Below are 15,843 nucleotides of genomic sequence, written 5' to 3'. Positions count from 1 at the left end.
CTATTCTGCCTGATCTTACAGTGTATTAATGAAGTTTATGTCTAATGGCATTGTGGACCACTGAGAAATTTAATAATACTTAGGATGGATGTCAGTATTCTGTTATGTACTTTGCCACATGTGTGAAAGATTATAGTAGTACCTTCTCACCCTATTCCATTCTTCCACTTAAATGTACTCTACGATACCATTGCTATTGAATATGGTCCAAGAAACCTCTTGAAAACTAGAGGAAGTCTTTCAGAAAGAATGGTTCTAGGGATGTCAGGTTGTGGTATTCAGAGAAGACACTAGTTTAATGCTGATGCCTAATTAGCTCCAGTCTGTCTTGAAGCATAATCAAATCTGTGTTTATACCAAGTGTGTAGTGTAGCTCAGAGGTTTTCTGTAGTCCTTAAGGTAAGTAGTATGGACGAAGACATGAGAGAGTAGGAATTGTCATTATGATTCAAACCTGGTGTGCTTCCTTGTGCTCTCCAAGTACTGAGATTATTACACGGTTGAAAACTTGAGACACTTACTCTTGGGAATCATAATATGGAGTAGTCATAGTATGGTGGAAAATATTATCTTCTGAAGTTATGGCCGTGTTATTTGTGAACAAGTAAAACAGACAAAATTGTCCTATTCTGTGTTTCTTATTATTTCATCAGCTGTTTTATTTCATGAAGATATTAAATGCTTTAGAGTGATTTGGACTTTATATCACTTTGAGTGATAAGATTTTCTAGTAGTAAATACGTTGGTTGTGAGTAGCTGCTAGTTCTCCTGGATTCCATGTAGTCATCTGGTTGGCTTTTTTTCCTTTCATTTTAAAGCTTTATAATACAACAAGACCACACATGTACTTTAGATAGTGTTTTCAAAAATACTTTTTTCAGTCATGGGGCTTTCTTACTTGGCAGTTAACCACAATTTGCAGTTGGGGGATGATATAGTGTAATAGACTGGAGCTGTCATGCTTGTTTTCCAACGTTGACAGCCTTAGGGCATACTTAAGGGAATCCCCTAGAGTTTCTCGTTGTATGGTTGTATGCTAATAATAGAGAGCTCGGTACGAAGGGACTCATGAAGAACGCAGAGTTGTGGCTGGCTTTTACATTTGTCAAAACATCTATCTGTTTTTTTATCACAGGTTGTTAGGGATTTGGTAAAAGAGAAGACCCAGCGCAGTTTGTCACACTTGTGCAAAATGTAACATATCTGTGCAAATGTGCATATCTGAGCAAGGGAGGGTCATGTGGGAAGATGTGCGAGGTTTCTTTGAGAAGCTTTCAAAAAATAACTTCTGGGCTGTGAGCTTGAATTGAGGGAGCTGAAGTTTAAAGTTCAGACCAGTGATAAAAGGACAGGTCTTGTGATTCACCGTGACTGCTGTACAAAATGTCTTCTGAAAGTCTCGTGAGAATCCAGCTGTTTTAGGTAAATCTAATTACTTTCAACTTCCAGGTGCATCTATGTTAATTTAAATCCTATTCTACTGTAAGTTTTAGCTTTGCTTTTATATTTAGGAGATGATTATTAGCTAAGCTCGTGGGAATAAAGAAGCAGTAGACAAGTTCTTGTCTTCTAAAAGGATAGTTGTAGATGGGAATGCAGATTGCAAATGATGCTTGTATATTATGGGAGTTAACTGAAAAGCAAAACTGATTAGAAAAGCAGAACTACTGCAGCTTCTTGTGCATTTCAGTCATCCTTGTAACTGTCTGTTTTTAAATTTCTTGATGGCTACATTTACAGGCTTGTATTCAGCTTTCCTGGTTGCTCTATCATCTTCAGTATGGTAGTATTTGAAAGCTTCTAGCTGTTTGTCATCTTTGTTTACATTTGATGATACATGCTTTGCCATCTGAGGAAGTTCTTAGCATTTTTCAGTCTCTGACCTTACTTTACTGCTGGGAATTGTACTGCTTCATGGCTTGTCTTGTGGTCTTTCCACCAGCTGATGCAGCCTGCTGTTCTCTGAGACCATAATAGTTAAGCTAGGGTAATCCTGGCCATTCTGTATGGCAGAGGGGGTTGAAACTAGATTATCATTATGGTCCTTTTCAACCCAGGCCATTCTAGGAATACTTGACAAGGACATGGGCATGGACTCACGAGTTCAGACTCTGTTTATGTTTGCTAAAAAGATATAAGAAAATATTTGTTTTGCATGTGTTGGTCTTTCTGAATCTAGCTTTTCCCTGACTTTCTTTGAACTTCCCAGATAAGTCATTCTGATAAATCCCATGCTAAAAAATACATATCTATAATGTTAAGAACAGTGCTAACGAATCTGTTTAATGATGAATAGATAGAAAGATCAAATGCAGCCTAAGCTTTCAAACCTTATGAATTGCACAGATGAAGTCTGTTGGAGGCTATAACATTTTTCTTTAAGAACACTACAGTAACTGTGCATAATGAATAAATGTTTCTTGTATTATGTAGCTACTGTCTCAGTTGTTTCTGTGCATTGTAACCTTAAGCTGAAATTTCAGTTGTTTGTTTCTTACTAGGTTGTAAATTCACTGCAGCAACAAACACAAGCTACATCTCCTCCAGTTCCTGAACCTCATACACTCACTACTGTGGCTCAAGCAGATCCTCTTGTTAGAAGACAGAGAGTACAGGACCTTATGGCCCAGATGCAGGGTCCATATAACTTCATGCAGGTATGGTGAAGCTCCTGTGGTATTCACAAATGAAAAAAGAAAATAGCAGCTTCTGCCTGGCTTTTAGTTACTCAAAGAGCCTGGTGTGGATCAGTTGAAAAATACAGTGGTCTTAGAAGCCTTAGAGTGCTGTATGGCAGCGTCTCGTTCAAAGCCCACTAACCTGTATTGCTGTACGATGATAATGCTATTTTCAGTTTTTTGCTCTCAACAGAGAAGGTGAAAAGCTGTAGACATTGGAGTGTGTACTGTATTGTGCCTAAGTGAGAAAGCTATAAAATAGCCTTTCTTTAAGCCAGCTTAAAATGTTGTGCTACAAAATCATTGTATAAAACTTTGGATAGTTTTCTGGAGGCTTTCTAGAACATAAAGGCTTCCTGAAGTTTCTAGCATCTTTTAACCTCTAAAATTGTGAACAACTAGAAATGCATTGGGAATTAAGCAAATGCATCAGGAAAAGCTTAACTTCTTGCTCCATAAAGAAAGAATAATCAACTTGATAACAGAATGAGGCATACACTTAAGTTTGTTGGGATTTCGGTTCGGTTTTTTCCTTACAAAGTGAAAATACTAGCTTTGGGTAAAGAATAAAGAGCCAGATCATCTCCTAATCTTCCTGACTTAGTATATGCATTTAAAATATATGGCAAAACTAGATATTGCCTAACAGTGGGCCTAGGCTTCCTATATTGTGAGCTGGTCATTTCTGGAGTCTAAACATTAAATCCTTCAAAAATCCAATCAACTGGATTTAATTTTTGTATCACTGTTTTTATTCTAAGGACTCTATGCTGGAGTTTGAGAACCAGACACTTGATCCTGCCATTGTATCTGCACAGCCCATGAATCCAGCACAGAATTTGGACATGCCGCAGATGGTCTGCCCTCCAGGTTTGTAATGGAAAATACTAAATATAAATATTGGGGAAGCCTGCAAGTCATCTGTTAGAAATGTTTCAGTTACTGTTATGTTGAAGGGATCATCGTGAGTAATATAGTGGTACGTTTTAGGTGTATTTCAAAGAAATGTGATTGTACTTCTGAGGCGTATTGTTTATAGATTTGGATCTTCGCTTCCTGCTGGTTGGAACATAGAATGTTTTTTAAATGGATGAGATACATTTCTGCTCAGTCTTCTGGAAACTGCAGGGTTACTTTGTATGGAAAAGTTAATTAGTATTTCGATCGTAGTTCTGCGAAGCTAGGGGAATAATTATCTACGATGATGAGGTCTCAAATAACTGAATTAGATAAGATAGTAATGCTATTCTTGAAAAGGTTTTAGTGTACTGTGTAGTAAGTGAAGTTATTTTATTTCAGTTCATACGGAGTCAAGACTTGCCCAGCCTAATCAAGTTCCTGTGCAACCAGAAGCTACACAGGTAAAATGTTTAGGAAATTGTATTTCGTAGTTAAAATTTAATTGAGTCTTTCTTAGTGTTACAACAGGATATACGTCATTCCTATCCATAGCAGAAATGCAAAGCTGAAGTTCAAAGGTGGTCTTTTTTTAGTTTTTATTATTTTATTTAGAGGAAGCACTGTTTGGAATACTGCTATGTAGTCATTCTAACATATAGAGTTTAAAATTACTTTGAATTCTCTTCAAAATGAATTAATAATTTGACTTGTCTTTGCCCTGTAGTTTTCTCTCCATGTTAACTGTGTCGAGTAGTATTTTTAATTTAAATAAAAACAAGTGACTTTTTATTTGCTTATTTGCAATAGAAATGGCAAAGAATAGAATCACGGTCTGTATCTGTTCTGGTGATGATCAGACTAAAAGCAGATTTTATAGCTTAACTAAATAAGTTTTGTGTTTATTTTTGATTTGTTCTATTAGGAATTTGTCCCAGCTGCTTGCTTGGAAAATATTTGATACTGGAGTTAGAAAGGAGTCAGAATAAATTTGAATGCTGTTTTCAGTTGAGCTCCTGCATTTCCTGTTTAAGCAGGATTGCCTGTTTCTGCAGCACACACATGTTATATTCTCCTTCTCTTCATGATGTGTCAGTTTCTTACTGAATGTTCTAGTGATTACAGAATTAATAAGAACTTCCTGATTTTCTGTTATTTATGTATAACGTCTCTTGCATTAAGACGGATGTGTCCAGCTGATTAATAAGTACCCAAAGAAGAAAATTTGGTGGGGGTGGGTGATATGACAAGTCAGGCTATGTCAAGATGAGGTGGGTAGTCCTTTGCTAGTTAAGAAGTAGTAAATTTTTAATGGCTGTAACGTTTTGCTGAATGCATAGTTTTACTAAAGAGTACCTATGATGCTTTCCAGAGTTCTTGATACTTGTTATAGAAGTGTCAGTGAGCATCAGTTCACTTGGAGGACTTTTGGTTTTAATTTTGTCAGGTTCCCTTGGTTTCTTCTACAAGTGAGGGATATACAGCCTCCCAACCCATGTATCAGCCTTCTCACACCACAGAGCAACGGCCACAGAAGGAATCAATTGACCAGATTCAGGTAAGTCAGATTTCATAGGGGTGGGAATGAATGTTTTCAAATGGGATCAAATGTTAATCTTTGTTTATTTGAAAACAAATAAGCTTTGTGACCTCATTTATCGATAGGTCTGATTCAGTTCCATCTAATTTCAAAATACTGAATGAGTCTGTCATTCATAGTGAAATGTTCCCTTTCTGAAATTAAACGAAGGCCTTTGCACTTTAAGGAAAAAAAATTCCCAGTACTATTCAAAAGCTACCAGAATGTTGTCTGTTTTAATTACTAGGCTTCAATGTCACTGAATGCAGACCAGACCCCGTCATCATCGTCACTTCCCACTGCATCCCAGCCGCAAGTTTTCCAAGCTGGATCTAGCAAACCTTTGCATAGCAGTGGAATCAATGTTAATGCAGCTCCATTCCAATCCATGCAAACAGTAAGTAGCAAATGAATTTTGAATTACTTTATTCTGGTGGTCATTCCTTCTGTTGTTTTTTTTGTTGTGTAGTTGCATAATGTAGTCTTCCATTATTCTCATTTCACTGTCTTGCATTATTTTTTTAAATGATCTAATGAGAATTTATTAAAAACAATGGATTGGAGCAGAGCGCTGTTTTTCTAACACTACAGGTATTCAACATGAATGCACCTGTTCCTCCTGTTAATGAGCCAGAAACCCTTAAGCAACAAAATCAGTACCAGGCCAGTTACAACCAGAGCTTCTCCAATCAGCCACACCAAGTAGAACAATCAGATCTTCAGCAAGAACAGCTCCAGACAGGTAAACTAATTTTAGAGAAAATTAAAATGGTCTTAGCTTTGGTAGAGCAGATAATCAAGGCTGTGAAGTCTTAAGTAGTCATCCAGAGAGCTACAGAGAACTTTGTAGCGCTGTATGGCTAAGTGAGGTTGAACTGAAGTAGTGCTTTGTGTTGAATAATGAAGCCTTGCTTTTCCTGCATATGAAAGGGGAGGGCGAATCTTATCTCTTATATGTTGAGATCTTGCTTTGACATTTGGTGTCAAACTAAGGTTTATAGCTCTTTCACTCTTAGATACAGAATTATAACTATCATTACACTTGTTGAGCCTGTAATCCTTGGATTGTATTCACAGTCCATTTCTGATGATTCCTGTGATGTGAAGATAACGTGGCATACCTTTTTTCAAGAAGCAAATAGTTTCAAGCTATCTATCCAGCTTTTGCCACTTGTTTTATGCCTCCTGTAGGAGGAAAGAACCCCCAACCTGTCCAGTCAAAACGGCAGCTCTATTAAAACATTCCCACCGTCTCACCTTTAGTCAGCACAACTGTGCCTAGCAGAGAGAATGTAGAGTGATTGCAAAGATGTTTAATGGCTATCTGCCAGTTCAGAGGGAAAGAAGCTCCAAAAACAGATTAGCTCACATTATTTTTTAGCAGTATGTGTGTGTGTTGGTGATTTTTAAAGGAATCGAAATGGCACACAGAAAAATATTATCTGCATTAGGAATATTTGTTGCTGAGCTTAGGCCAGAGAATTCTCGGCATTGAGTCAAAGTGATACAGAGCTTATTTACCTTCACTGTCGTATATCTCACAGTGAAATTTGACACAATTCTGCATATTGATTTCCTTCAAATGGGTAGCATTCATTGTGTTCAGTGGTACTTCAAAGCTTTGTACGCTGAGTTAGAAGATAAGCATATGTGGGAATGTCAATTGAGAAACTCAAGATTCTGTACTGTACTTTTTCCTCACTTCAAATATAGTGGTTGGTACTTACCATGGTTCTCCGGACCAGACTCATCAAGTGGCAGGTAACCACCAGCAACCTCCGCAACAGAATACTGGATTTCCACGTAACAGTCAGCCTTATTACAACAGCCGGGGAGTGTCTCGTGGTGGATCACGTGGGACTCGTGGCTTGATGAATGGTTACAGGGGACCTGCAAATGGATTTAGAGGTAAACAGCTTAATTAAAGACTCTCACGTGACTTCTTTCTGGATACACTGTGTCAAGATGCTATGAAACTGACCTACTGTGATTTTTATACTCTAGTAGTATCTCTGTAACCTATTGAAACATGAAATTTCTGTTTACTTTTGCTTGCTTAAGCAGCTAAATAAGCTACACTTAAGCAGATAAATTTTTGGTCTTTGGTTAGACTCTGAGGATATCATATCATCATAGTATCATAGTATCATAGTATCGTGCGAGTTGGAAGGGACCTTAGAGATCATCGAGTCCAACTCCCGGGTTTCGAGCCCCCTGTGTAGCGAAGCGGCACTTCTACCCCTGCGCCACAGGGGGGATTCGAACCCGGGCCCTCCAGTGCCGCAAGCAGCAGCTTAAACCACTGCGCCACTGGGGGCAGTTAGTCTTTTTTCTGTTCTACACTGAAGGCTGATGATTAGTTTGTGTAGAGGAAATATTAATTCAGGGCCTAAAGTAGTGATTGAGCACCTGGTGGGAAGGCAGGGCCAACCCAGGGAACTTAGGTGCGTGCAGTGTGATACACTCAAGTGACCAACAAGGGTGGAGCCAGGATCCACACCTTTCCCACCCTTAAATGGGCAAGGGCATCTCTTACTGGAGATCCCTGCCTACCTGAGGCCTTTCAAAGGTAAGCAGCTTTTTTCTTTCATTTCTGCATCTATGACTGCTGCATTTGGGTTTGTTCACATTTGCTGTAGTCAAAGACTTTGCCACCCTGCTATCCCATTATAGCATTACAGTTTATTGAGGCATTTGTTGCTATTGCAAGTACAAACATGGAATTATCTAACTGAATATTTCACGAACATCAGTTGGTGAATTCAAAGGCCAATTGATATTTCAGGAATGTTTTGTTCCCAGTTCTGGTAGAAGTAGTCTACTTGAAAGAATTTTCTCTTTCATCATATTGAGAATGGGTTTGATTATACAGTAATAGAAGAACAGAAATGCAGAAGTCATTACTCTGAAGGAATTAACTGGAGCAGAAGAATGATGTGGTAGATCTGGGTGGATAAACAAAAAAACATTTGTGGAGATAATTTTATGTGGCTTTCAGTATTGCAGAGATAGCCAGGGTATGTATGTTGGAAACTGCATCTTTCCTATTCTTTGTTTGTTAGGGGGTTAGACTAGGGAATATAGCACTTGGGTGGGTTTGGATCCTCTTGCCCTTTTCTCATCCTCTTAAGTGACTGGGGAAAAAAGAGGAGGAACTTGTATAATAAAAAGACAGCTGATTATAGTTGGCAGTACTGTGTGCACCATTTGTTTAAAATCGATCTGGACTTCAGATTTTAGACTTGGGACTGAAACCATTCTTGGGCTTGTTTCTGCCTCTCAGGAGAACCTTTACTCAGAAGCAGCTTGAGTTGGCTGTTGTGACCTTGCAGGTTGCAGCTGTTAGATTTCGATCCCAGTATTACACTTAGCTTTGGATTTCTGTTTTGTAAATTAAATCTTAAGGTACTGAAGAAATGCACATAATGGTTTTCCCCTCCCAGTTGTCATTTGTGTTCCGTGTAATAAATAATATTACTGCTGATGTTGCAAACGCTTGCCTTGCAGAAACAGATTACTAAATGTTTGTTTTTTTTTTCCTTAGATTTAGGTTAAAAGCTCTTTATGCTACCATATAAGAAAAAGCCTTGTGTAACAGATTGTCATTTCCAAGTGAAAGACTTGTATATTTTTCCGTAGGAGGATATGATGGCTACCGTCCTTCGTTTTCTAACACTCCGAACAGTGGTTACACGCAGCCCCAATTTAATGCTCCTCGAGATTATTCAAACTACCAGCGGGTAAGAAAACACTGCAAGAAACATGTATGCATCAGCAAAAGCACAAGTGCAAGTCAATTAGTGAAAAGTTTTCCTATGACTTTTTTATTGCTAATGAAGGCAGAAGTTACAGATACTTAAAAATAGCAGGATTTGACATGGCTGGTTATAATTGGGAGCACTGTTTGGCTGTGTGGTCTCTGAAGAAGCTAAAGCAAAGTTAGTTGAGTTATTAAAGACTCTCTCAAGTTTTCACATCTCCATGAGAAAGGACACTCAGAACTGCCATCTGTTGAAATTAACTTCTCAAGCTTGTAAGGGGCTGCCCGTCTTCTGCATTTCTGATGTTACTCTGAAATTTGTATAGACTTCCATTATTTTTTTAGGAAATGTACAGTCTGCTCAAAGCTTAGTCTGACTGACTGGAAAGCGACCTGCTCATCCTCAGCCATGTATTTGTAAGCAGATGAGATGGCTAATTTTGATACTGTCATTAGAATCTTCATTTTGTTGACTGGTCCTATGGGAAACCCATCTGTGTTTGACCTCTGTGTAGTTTGACAAATTGAATACTAGTTCTATTTGCATTTATTGTTTATATTGAAGAAAACATTATTCTGCATTATTAGAGCTGCTAGGTACTTGGAGTAAGAACTTGTTTTTCTCATGTTAATTAAATCTAACAGCACAGTATGCTGATGTCGCAGATGTTTCATCAGTGTAGATTGTTTTAAAAACTGTTTTACTGAGAACTATTATACCAAGAAAATGCCCATGTTTTATGTCACAACTTGTCCATTTTTCTGTTTCAGGATGGATATCAACAGAACTTCAAACGTGGTTCTGGACAAAGTGGGCCTCGGGGAGCTCCTCGAGGTAATTCCTGAGTAGAGTGTATTTGACTTGAGCTGAATGGAATCTTTTGATTGAATTTCTGAAGTTTGCTATTAAAAAAAGCAACCTCGGTCCTTTTCCAGTAGATCACAGTTGAACAATAAGCTTTCTTTTCCCTGACTTCATAGTTGACTCTGCTTTGGAAGGAGGGATTGGACTTGGAGAGTCTTTTGAGGTCCTTTCGGGCTTGAGTTACACTGTTATCCTGTGAACTACTTGTTGAATGAGAAATTATTTGAGATGAAATTAAAAAGATATTTGCTTTTGGTGCTTTCAAGTAGCAGTTAATAATGAAAGACTTGATGATTTTGTTTCTCTGGATCTGTTGTAATTTAAGATCTGCTTAGTTAGGTGCTTGAGTATTTTGTAAGTACCCTTTAGGTACTGAAAGGCTGCAGTTAGGTTCTATCCTCCAGGCTGAACGAGCCCAGCTCCCTCAGCCTGTTTTCTTAGGGGAGGTGCTCCAGCCCTCTGATATCTTTGTGGCCCTCTGGACCCTCTCCAGTAGCTCTCTGTTCTCACACACTGTGAGCTGCAGACAGTCCCGTTCTTAATTAGGAAAGAATGGAATTAAAAATGTGATTCGTTAGCTTGCAGTATTTAAAACTGCAGTAAACCAATGATTGTCTTATATTACTTCAAAACTTCTAGTTTCACTCCTTGTATCTCATGACTAAATTTTTTCATACAGCTTCATAGTTTGGGGGAAGATACTGAGATACAGATGTAACACATAAAGGCAAGCTGGATGCTTTTGAATTTTGATGTAAAGAAACTTTTAAAAGCATCTGCAGCCCAAATCTAAACCAGAGCCTGTAGTTCTTTGGTTTGTGTTGTGTTTTTTGTTGTTGCTGTTATTTGTTTTGTTTCCATGCATAATTCTCGTGCCTCTCACATATTTTGTAGGTCGTGGAGGGCCCCCGAGACCAAACAGAGGGATGCCTCAAATGAACGCTCAGCAAGTGAATTAAACAAATTCACGGGATTACGTTACAACGCCAAAAACACACTGGCCAGTGTACTATACATGTTACCAGAAGAGTTATCATCTATTTGTTCTCCCTTACAGGAAGTTTGTTGTAAAGGGACTATTTTCATTACCCATAATGACAGGACTACAGTTGCCAGCTTTATATTACCTGGATATGGAAAGAAACGAAACAACGTTTACTCTGCATGTTCTGTCCTAAGCATCATCTTGAGCCTTGCACATGAGATTCAGATTCCTCACCCTTGCTAAGAATAATGCAAAAAAGGCAATTTTCAGGGTGATCCAGTCTCTCCATGGTTAACCGAAGTGGCAGGAAAAGGCAAAGACTCACTTCTGACATTAAAAGTGATGCAACAAATTTGGATGTAATCTGCAAATTCATAAAGAATTACTGTGGTGGCAAAACCTAACGTGACGAAACTTAACGTTCCCATGAAAGGATTGAAAAAGTGAAGTGTAGCTTGGTAGAGCAACTGCATTTCAGCTTTTTCATATTAAACTGAAGCACTGAACAGTTAAAGATGTGTAGCGATGCATATTTCCCTAAGTAGGCTTATAGCCAGTTTCTGACAAAGAAGCAGCGCCCTTAGCTACAGCGCTGCTCATCACCAAGGGCCCCGTTTACTGTGGCTAAGGATTTAAGATCGCTTGCGTAACTGCTAATGTTATTGTGTAATTTTTATTTTTAAAGAAAAAAGCTTTGATTTGGCACTTGAACCAAATTTTGCAACAGACGCGAGTTATAATCTGGATGGCCACTGTATATTTGATGTGAAGTATTTAGGTATCTCTTTGAAACACGTTTAAGTTTCTTTGATAGCAATGACTTTTGTAAGGATTGGTACTCTCTATCATTCCTTATGACTTGCACATTGTCTGTCACTAATACTTGACTTTGCTGTATTATCACCTAAATAACTGATGCCGGTACTGATGGAAATCTCTAATGGATAATCATAACACTTTTGGTCACATGTCCTTCTGTCTTTCCTGCAGCCTTGAAGGTTTTAAGAAATCTCAAATGCCCGCTGCTGCTGCCCTTTTAATTGCTATCTTTTGAAAAGCACCAGTATGTGTTTGAATTGATTTCCCCTTTTAAGGGAAATGACAGCCAGCAGTTACAGTTCTAATGGTATAAGCGAGACAAATAAAACATGTTTATAAAAATTGTATCCCGAACACTGGTTTTCAGCGACTGAAACAAATCTGATGTAATGGGTTTTACACCACGTAAGGTTTTCTTTTTCTCAATGAAAGATTTTCCTGAATAGTTGTCAAACTCTCGTTTTCTGATTTGATTATATTATATCTGTGACGTGTAGGAAATTGTTCTTGGTGTGGAGGCTTTCCTTTTCATCAAGGCAGCATTGTCTAGAAGAAAAGGCATAAGACTAGGAGCTGGAAATTACCAAGTCTTACTCAAGTTTTTACTGTACACTTGCGGTATAACCTTCGGAAAATCACTTGTGCCTAACTTTTGTGCACATGCACGCTCTCTGCAGTGGGGAGAATATATTGATAGCTGCCTCCATAGAGGTGTTGGTAGTTCTGTTGCATTTATAGCATGTGCAAGAAGAAAAGTGCTGTGTTGCTCATCATATATAATTCCTGCGTGTGGAAGGGTGACGTTAAGGAACAGTTACCCGTTGCTTAACTGTTGTATACAAAACTAAAGGTTGTTTTTGCTGAGAGGTTTGCTCAGAGGGACGTTTCTACTTTGTATCGCAACTGAACTTTCAGAACTTCTTGTATTTTTTTGACTTCATTACTGAATAGTCTGGAATTCCATACAAATAGGCGGTAATATCACTTTTCCATCTTACACGTGAAGAGCACAAACAAGACAAGTTTTTACTGAGGAGTGATAAGCTTTTGAAGACGATGCTCCACAGCAAACATCTTGAAACAATGCTGATGGCTATAGAAGCACAGCAGTTGTAGTCAAGGCCTAGGAACATTCCAAACCAGTGTAGAGATAAAACCTGCAGTCCGGTAAGAAGTTGCTGTTGTGTGTCTTTTTTAGGAAGCTATTACTGAGATGATAGTCCCAATTGGTTTTCTTTTTTTAACTGGAAAAAAATAAAAATAAAAAAAATAGAAGACAAACCCTTTATTGCTGAACTGATGTAGGAAGCAGTTGATTTGTTTGTTTTTTTTTCCTGTGTGCATCAGCTTACTTTGAAATGGTTGGTAGAATATAAGCTATTCAGCCTTTTCTGTTGCACACCAAATGCTAATTCAATAGCTAATTGTAGTTGGATAGTAAACTTGCAGCATACTGAATTAAAGACCACTGAATTGATCAGAACATTCCGCTGAAGTTTTTATTTTGAAGCATAATTTAAATTTATTAATAAAACCTGGGTGTTTGAGAGGCCTCTTATTTGAGATGCAAAGTTGTAAGCCTTTTCGTGTATGAAAATGGTCTTTAGAATAGCTGTTCTACTGTATGCTGATAGAGGGAGATGTGTTGCGATAATAACTATAAAACAAGTACTTAATACATGTTTAATCTGGGAATTTGCACTGACTCCTTTAATCTCAATACATGCAGCTAATAAACAGTATACTGAAAAATTGCCTCGAGTCACACTATGGCACGTAGATTCACTAACTGGTTTTCTGGCCTGTTCAGGGGGTCCGTCAGTCAGCTTCATGGTTGATTGTAAGGGCCCAGCTTGTTTTCTTTGCTTGGTCCACTGCAGTGCAAGTGTGGTGCTGCCTGTTTTAAATAAAAACTATTGAGAGAGGACTTGAGAGCTTTTAAGTACCATCACTGCTTAGATGACTTCTAGATCTGAGCTGCATTCAGATCAAAAGCAATTCTAGACCACTTTCATTTAGGAAAAAGAAATAAATCTGTCTTCTGAACATCGAACAGTTACAAAAAGTGATGGTAAGGAGGTGAAATAGGGAGCAGTTCTGGCCTGGTTCTGTTGCAGAGCCCTTTCTGGACACCAGTGGGCAAATTTTGTACTTCTGAGTCTGTATTTAGATTCACCAATTGCTTTCCATGGCAGTTAACTTTATTTTTCTCTGAATTGGTCTCTTCACAGCATAACAAACAAGTAATGACTGCCTTCTGGCACGTGCAGCTATTATGGGAGAGGTGTTTTTATTCCAAACTGGGACTTCATTATCCAGCATAGCAAGGTTGTGATAACATACAATGTGTTTGAGAACCAGCTTTTATTGTTGCAGTCTGTAATAAAAGGTTTCTTGAGTAAATCACATGTAAGGTGGTTCCAGAGTTTCCCAGATGTTTCTGCCTAATGTTGCTGTATCTGGGACACTTGAGACCTTTCTGGACAGTCTTGAGCTGCTTGTCATACTTAAGGTCAACCTTGTCCTACTTAGTTCTCCCTGTATATTGGCTCTCTTCTAAAGAACAGCCCACCAATACAAATGTTGTATTTTGCTATAGAGTTAATTCTAGGCTTAACTGTGATTTTTCTTTCCAGGGTATAGTAGTGAAGTATTGAAGTCTTATGATCAGACATCATCCAGAGTAGCTGTAAGAATGATAGTGATGGCTGGCTAAGAGCTACTGATGTGTTCTGCTGGGACTCTGTAACTTTCAGAGAATTTCAGGACCTTAAAAGTCTTCTCAAAGTGTCCCAAATAGCTTACAGTTTAGGCAGGTTATTTGATTGGGTTTGAGGTTACCTTCATGTATATTGTCGTTATAGAATGGGCGAGCCGTCCTCTTCCCAAATGGCTTTTGAGTAATGACTTTGGAAAGGGAGGTGCTGAAATGGCTTTAACTCTAGGCAAATATTGAAAGTGGGCTAATACTGAGAAAACAAAAACTTCCTGTGATTAACTACAGATAGGGTGAAAACTTTGTAATCCAGCAGAATAAGGTAAATGATCAGAAGAGTCTTTACCTTCCTGGTCTTTATTTGAAGGTCGGGCAGTAGCTGAGCAAGATAGCTGATTTCCATTTTTTACCATTCTTTGCAATTATTATTCATTAGAAATGCTTATCTGAGATGCACATGTTAAGCATCAGTGGGCAAAACCGTGCTGTGATCTTCTGATTTCTCCTTATCTCAAGTCTGCTGTAGATAATAAGGGATGTGAGGAAGCTGATTGTTATTAAATTCTGTTAAAAAGACCATCGGAGTCACATTTTGAAAGATGAAGCTCCTTCCTCTTGTCCATGCAAAACTCATCTTGAATGAACTTTTTAAGGACTACAAACATAACTAAAGATAGGAATTTATAGATGGAGATGAGCTTTGCAACTAAATGAACAGAACTGCCTCAGTCTTTCAGATCTGTGTACCTTATTGTTACAGTGTTCCATCTGCCTTCCCTGTGGAACAATGAAGGCATTTAATCAGCTGAGCCAGCACCATCAGTTCTGCAGATAAGATGGGTAGTTATCTTTTACCTCTGAGTGACCAGAAAATCAGTGCTTTGAGAAGCAAGCAAGAAGTTGTCCTAAACAAGAAAATGTTCCTTCTGAACTTCAAAAGATAGTGGTTTTCTTTTTAAAACTTGAGCTTAAATATAGTTATGATCATCTTCTGGAAAATGCCTTGCAAAACTGCTATGGGATCCTTGTAATTCTTTTGGTAAATCATAAGACTACTTCAACTATTCCATCGCAACATCAGAAACCAAGCGTGCAATTAGTCTCATACTAATGTCACATTTCTTATGGCAGGATTAAGCACAAGAAGCTTTTACATTACCTTTGGGAATATTCCGTTCTTTAATGTGAGATGGGCATACTCTGTGCTCATGAAGAAAGGTAGTGACTTAAACTACTTTTGTTTGGCCGTGATGTTTTTTCAGAGGGAGTGGGAGCAGGTCCTTCAAGCTGTCCCAGCTGCAACTACTTGCATTCTCTGGCATATTAAATGTTTTTCATCCCAACCAGCACATCTTACAGGACGCAAAAAGGATGTTTATGTAGTGTTTACAGCACTACACCTGGCTGTTTGGGGATTGATATTGCATTCAAATCATCTAACATTAAGAAATGTAACCTGAGGGGAAAGCTGTATGTGGGCTTTTAAAGAAGCTGGAAGTCTCTTCCTGTACCTGAAAGAAAGCTCTGACCCTCATCTACTTATA

The 15,843-nt window shown here is 38.3% G+C and overlaps 1 protein-coding gene across 2 annotated transcripts in view; it reads left to right on the top strand.

The window, feature by feature from the left end:
- The window catches only part of CAPRIN1 (cell cycle associated protein 1), a 30,769-nt gene extending 17,426 nt beyond the window's left edge, over positions 1 to 13,343 (top strand). For both annotated transcript variants that reach the window (XM_072337256.1, XM_072337257.1), the window contains 10 exons: positions 2,502 to 2,657; positions 3,440 to 3,548; positions 3,978 to 4,039; positions 5,023 to 5,133; positions 5,402 to 5,551; positions 5,746 to 5,896; positions 6,868 to 7,062; positions 8,794 to 8,894; positions 9,686 to 9,749; positions 10,674 to 13,343. In XM_072337256.1, the coding sequence (XP_072193357.1) occupies positions 2,502 to 2,657; positions 3,440 to 3,548; positions 3,978 to 4,039; positions 5,023 to 5,133; positions 5,402 to 5,551; positions 5,746 to 5,896; positions 6,868 to 7,062; positions 8,794 to 8,894; positions 9,686 to 9,749; positions 10,674 to 10,738 (1,164 nt within the window). In that variant the 3' untranslated portion in view covers positions 10,739 to 13,343. The remainder of the gene's footprint in view (positions 1 to 2,501; positions 2,658 to 3,439; positions 3,549 to 3,977; positions 4,040 to 5,022; positions 5,134 to 5,401; positions 5,552 to 5,745; positions 5,897 to 6,867; positions 7,063 to 8,793; positions 8,895 to 9,685; positions 9,750 to 10,673) is intronic.
- Positions 13,344 to 15,843: the final 2,500 nt, after the last annotated feature.

The sequence above is a fragment of the Excalfactoria chinensis genome, chromosome 5, assembly GCF_039878825.1.
Source record: "Excalfactoria chinensis isolate bCotChi1 chromosome 5, bCotChi1.hap2, whole genome shotgun sequence".
Taxonomy (NCBI): Eukaryota; Metazoa; Chordata; class Aves; order Galliformes; family Phasianidae; genus Excalfactoria; species Excalfactoria chinensis.
This window is presented reverse-complemented; position numbering and strand designations above follow the sequence as displayed.